Genomic DNA, 6,000 nt, shown 5'->3' with positions numbered 1-6,000 from the left:
CACAGTTATGTGATGCCCACACAGTATACTGTGACAGGGTGACTGGAATGCCCACAGTGAACTCATTTTGTGTTAAGGCGTCTCTGTCAGCACCTTCCCCCAAAACTAAATTAGTATTTTATAAAGATAATATCTTTATGTAATGCTCACATTGACTCTGTTGGATCTTCCATGAAATTCTAACGCAGTCTAAAGATAAGACAAAACTTGACAAAACGCTGGCCTACTGCCATGAGGTTTTGTCGATTTCCCCAGCCGTCCACACGACCCCCCATAGACATCAGACTTGTTCTCATGCACGTAATTGAATGTTCAGCTCTGATGTGGGATCGTGGCAGATAAAGTACCATAATTTGAAGAAGATCCACCAGATCAGGAGATGGCTGCAACTGTGAGGGACAACTTGAGTTGTGTAAAACCTACCTTATCCTGCATTCCGGGCCACCGCACTACAAGGGGTGACATCTTTGAAAATACACCAAGGCCCCATAAAGTGACAGAGCTGCTTTAACGAGGCACTTTTTGCTCCTTGTCTATATGTTGAATATATATAGTAAATATACCTTTAGATATGCTGCTGTCTGTAGTGTCCCTTTATAAATGGAGGGTAACACAGAGATTAACGAGATGTGGCTCAGGCATTTCCACCCTCTTTCTCCACAGGTGTGAGGGGGTAGGACGGAGAATAATGTCACTTAAGTCCCTATCCCTTCCTCCAACCTCTGTTCAGTGTGGTTATAATAGTGGTCGACTAGATGTATCCAACGAACACTGGTCCATTTGATTCCTTGTACCAGGGACCTTAGTAGTGATAGGTCCAGAATGTCTCCATGTCCTCTAGGTGCGTCTAGTGGTTGTCCAGAACCAGGACCGAGCACTTCTAGTGGGTGCCATGAAAACAGCCGCTAGAGGTGTATTTAACTCTGCAATGTAAACAATTCCTACATCTCTGTTTTACATTGGAAGGTTAAAATAACTGGACAGCAGCACCGCGAACATGTCATTGAGATGAAGTGTTCTGGGTGCCTCTAGTGTTGTTTAAGGAGGTTCAGTACCACCTGGATGGACTTGACAGATGTAAATTGCCAAACTGCCTGTTTCTGGAATGATGTCATAACCATGCCGAGTTCAGTAATCTAACACCCAGTTCAGGAGGCTGCAGCTTTCCTCTGAACTCAGCAGCAAACATGATAGTTTCAGGTTCCTGCTGGATTCCTTGAACCCTAATGCTCTCTGTGTAAATTTCATTTTGTCAAGCTTCAAGTTACGAGATCCTCCAATTTTTAGTTGCTCTGGGAAAGTTAAAATCCACTTCCTTTACGCAGCACTAATCAGTGTGGGGAAATACAAAGTGCAGTAAGAATGATTCGTTTTTGTCTATGAACTTTTAAGAACTGTAAAATTGCAACATTTAATTAGACTTATAAGCAGATTTTTTTTTTATTGAAGTTATTGTTTCAAAACTACAAGTTCAGAACCTAGAAATATCCATAATTCTGTGGAAGTGTATCACATTATTAACCCCTTCGGGACATATGGTGTTCCAGGATCTTAAACATCAGATGTCATAAAGGGGTTAAAAGAAGCTCTGATTAACCCTTTGGAGTACAAGAACTCCCCAATTCATTGATTTTAAGACCCGTTTAGGACTCAGGGTTTAATATGACATGCGCGTTTGGTCACCCTGAAGATTAGGAGATGGATTGACGTCAAGTCTGCCCACTCGGTGCGACTGAGAGCGTTACATGAGCATGTTCACGTTCTTTATATTTCATCCTTCAACTCCATCCCTGAAGCTTTCAAGATGATTATAGCTTTTACACCTTTGCCACTATTAAACTGACCCAAAGAATGCTTAAAAATCATTTTGGAAAGCCTCCCACCTGGCACGCACATCTCAAGACTTTCCCTGCCATTAGCCTATCAATAAACTGTCTGCAAATGGATGACATCTCCTGATCACACACGAGTTACACTGTCTTATATCCTTGCAACACGTAGATTCTTTTTACCGAGCCCCCCTTCCACCTGGGGATCAATTTTCTTTGTTTGTGACCAAAGCTATTTTTTTTTCTCTTGTGCCATCAGAGCGATGTGGCGTGTTCCTCGTCTTCCAACGTGCTGGCTGATTTTTTTTTTTCCTTTCTTTTCTCTGTGTGTGCTCCTTGTCTGTCTAAGTCTGCGTCTGTCAGTCTCTGTTAGGACACAGTATGGAGCTGTGATGATGCAGTATGCCTTAGTTTCAGTGTAGGACGCGTACATACACTTATCCCTCTGTCTCTCTCTCTCTCGTCTCCCTCTCTCTCCCTCTCTCTCCATGTCTTCTCTTTTTTCGTATCTTGAAACCAACATGTCTTTACAAAGGGACAATCAGCATGTCAAAGGAGCTCAGCATTTTGTTCTCTTTTTTTTTATATTCATATATATATTTATATATCTACGTCACATGCTTGATGTTCATTGCACCCTTTCTCTCTTCACTCCCTCTCTTCCCTTTCTCTCTCTCTCTCTCTCTCTCTCTTTCACTCAGGTCACTTTGACAAGCTTTCTCTCCTCCCACTCACATTGCAATTAGCATATTAATAAACCACAGTTCTGCCAGCAGAGAGAGAGAGAGAGACACACACACGCTCACATACACACGCACACATACACAGACAGAATAAAATTCCTTCTCCCTGCTTCCTCTGAGGCCCAATTTCTGGCTTTTTTTTTTTTAAGGGGGCTTGTTTTTCCTTCTCTGAGATTTCACAAGGGCATTTTATGCCAGGAGCCTTTGCTGTGGCCACCAAGTACCTGTTCTGTTGCAGACCAGGCATGTGAAGATGTCAGTGGGTTGCGCATGCCCTGGTAAGTGCTTCTTTTCTTCCCCTCTTAATTAACTTGAAATCAATTAGCTAAATATACGTCGGGGTTTGGTGCAGGGGACTGGGCCTTCTTGTGGTTGTTGACAGAGAGGTTGATATATTTTTTTATTTTTTTTATTTAGCTGATACAAATTGTATCAAAACAAAACTCCTTTACCTTTACAGAGGGAGGAGAATTGCATTGGGGGGAGCAGACAATTCCCAGAGTTCCTAAACAGGAACCAATCAGAAGTGCCTCTGGACTATTGACCTTAGGTCATGGGCTATTGCCATTGATTAATATTCCGTGGCCATTGGTTAATATTCCACGACTATCATTATTAAATTAACCTTACAAACACCAGATGGCTTTATTTTCATTTCATTTGTGAATGGCAACTTCTAAACTGCATTTCAGATGTTGTTTATTTTTGGTTTGCATTTTGGACTGTGTTTCACTGTAAAGGTATCCCCTCCTCACCACCCCAAATTTTTTTTGTAATTTTTTTTTTTATTATTATTTTATCTCAGTGGGCGAGAGTATGTAAAGGTTGTTTCTATTCCTGCAGGCTATGAGAGACTCATTTTTGAGGGTGGTTTGAATGACATATTTGTACTGTTTCAATAACTCTTGCATTCAATTAACTCTTCAAATCTTGGAGAGGTGAGAAAGCCTTGGTGCCTTCACTAGCTAGCCAAACACCAGACAGCCTGTTGATCACAGCAGTTCCAAGTGCAGAAAGAGTTAATTGCACACATCATATACGGTTACAACTACTATAGAGATCTGAGAAATCGCTGTGCAAGGCAACAGAAGGAAATAAAATGCTTTTTTAAGTCGTGGTGAATTGCTGCTTGCATTCTCGCCGAGTTTTCAGAAACTGGGTCAGATCTGCGTTTCTCGTTGTGTGTGTGCGTTTTATATGTAACGTTTCATTTATTTAAATCTGGGAGTGTAATTCTTGCCTTGTTCAGCAAAGACGTCTTTCTATAGTGGTGCGTGCCCTCCTCTTTTCTGCAGGGACTCATTATCAGTGACACAGAGGAACAATAAAATAAATAAAAAAATCAGGCCTTTTAACTGTGTAGTTTGCTGGAGGGAGTTTGTCTGCTTTACTACTGGGAATAAACACAATTGCAATATATTATTGTTATTATTATTATTATTATTATTATTGTTATTATTATTATTATTACTGGTGTTATTTGATATTTATAAGCAAATGTGTTTGTGCAATTTATTATCATGCATGTTATTTTTTGGGTTATAGAAAAATGTTGACAATATTACCACGCACGGTAAATGAAGGAATATTATAATCAATATGTTCTTTTATTTTATAACATATAAAACATTTTTTTTTCAAAATAACAAAATTAAGGAGAGAACCTTTGTGGTTTACCTGCTGGGCCTATTAGGATGGCACTTGTCCAGATCAGGTGTGGTGTACCTGTGAATTTGGGTTTATGAGACTTAACCTTTTGAATGCCATATGGGGAAGAACATGTTATTAAATTGTGAAAGATTTCATTTGAAGCCCTGATTCCCAGCTATAGATGGTTGGCACATTCAGTGATTCTGTAACTATAGTTACCTGGGTCTGGGTGCATCCTAAGGATACTTTTAGGTACCTGTTCTCCTAGTGATTGTTTTAACTTTCAACCAAACCCATCCCCCTAAAAACAGTTATTCTGTATGGGGGCACTCAAAGGGTTAATTGTACTTTTTTATACTGGAAAATATACGTGTGCTTCCCAATGTACAGACATTATCAGTCACTCGTCTTATAAACTTTTTGGATGAAAGGCTTGGTCAGTGGCTTTAATTATGGAGTTTAATCACTAAGAATGGTATTAGTCTAATAAACAAATGTGATGTTTTTCTAGGGTATATTGTGTATCCATCAGAGCACGCATGTTGTTTAAATAAAGAATCCTTTCCTCTAGAAGGCTGTGTTATACTGTAGTGTATGTGTAACTTGCGTTACCTATTTTGTGTTTTACCCATTACTACTATTGTAAACAACACGTTTGCTGGACTTGTTTCAGAGAAGTTGTTTTGGACAGGACGGTCTTATTGGTTAAAACAGCTGATGGATGAAGCTGTACGCGTTTTATCCCCTTGAGGGACAGTGTTCACTCGAAATGTTGAAATGTCTATAAAGTGTCATAGATGACAAAGTTATACTCTGATGTATCGCACGTCCATCTAAGAAACCTTAAGATTCCGTTTATTCTTTTTTTATATTCTCTGTACAAACAAACAAAAACAAGCTATTCTAGCAGTTACCTTATTAAGAAATGTTTTTTTTTATTTTTGGGTTATTTAATTTGGAAAAAAAAAGTTCTGCGCTAAACGTCTGTGGTATTAAAGGATTGAGAAAAGAGGAATAAGCTCCTGTAGAAGAGCTTATTAATAAAGTTACCCAAAACATGAGATTGGTATTTAAAATCAGGGACAAACGGCAAATATAAAAATCTTTGCTTTACAAGTAACTTTTGGTGTCTTATGATTATGTTGCACTATACCGTAGGAAGATAGCAATATAAAACACATAAATGCGATAAATGCAATTTAAGTTAAGAACACTGTTCATTGTGTGAATTGTAATTCCTATAAAAAGATCGCTTTGGATGTGCGTTTAAACTGTACATGCTATTGATAAGCAAGTTCTATCGGTACGTTCTGCTTCCTTTTGTGTGTCTTTTGAAAGCGAACTGGGATGCTTGCAAGTCTCATCCATTATGTCCAAGAAGGCCGGTTTCCATCCTGTATCTCATCCTTCTGTCACTTTTGTATTCTCGTCTCTGCTGTACTTGCACTTCTGCCGGAAGCTTTAAAGATTGTATTCTCACTTGTGCGCACAATGACATTCTTCAAGGATGTTTTCAGATTAAGTATGAAAAAAAAAAAGTTGTCATGCAACCTTATCCGGAAGTTCCACATCCCTAAGCAAATGTTAAAATAAAAATAATTGAATAACAAAAAAATGAACATTAGATACTTTATATCTCTCCGCAGTCCTGTTTAAATGTCTATTCATTGTAATGGTTAAATTGCAGCTGTCATGTAAACCTCCTGTCTCCCAACAAAATGTATGCTCATGTTAGCTTTCGTTTTTGCATTGCAAAGAAATGCAAAACAAAGTGTAGC

At 38.9% G+C, this 6,000-nt stretch overlaps 1 protein-coding gene across 5 annotated transcripts in view; it reads left to right on the top strand.

Annotated features, from left to right (window-relative positions):
* Window positions 1–2,525: 2,525 nt before the first annotated feature.
* LDB1 (LIM domain binding 1) overlaps window positions 2,526–6,000 on the top strand; it is a 136,053-nt gene continuing 132,578 nt past the window's right edge. For 2 of the 5 annotated variants that reach the window (XM_063434955.1, XM_063434954.1), the window contains exon 1: window positions 2,527–2,850. In XM_063434955.1, coding sequence (XP_063291025.1) covers window positions 2,826–2,850 — 25 coding nt within the window. In that variant the 5' untranslated portion in view covers window positions 2,527–2,825. Of the gene's footprint in view, window positions 2,851–6,000 lie in introns of all 5 variants that reach the window. The other 3 variants (XM_063434951.1, XM_063434952.1, XM_063434949.1) reach the window with 3 other exon arrangements.

The sequence above is a fragment of the Pelobates fuscus genome, chromosome 10 (assembly GCF_036172605.1).
Source record: "Pelobates fuscus isolate aPelFus1 chromosome 10, aPelFus1.pri, whole genome shotgun sequence".
In the NCBI taxonomy this organism is placed as follows: domain Eukaryota; kingdom Metazoa; phylum Chordata; class Amphibia; order Anura; family Pelobatidae; genus Pelobates; species Pelobates fuscus.
Note: the sequence above shows the minus strand (reverse complement) of the source record. Positions and strands in the feature narration are given on the sequence as shown.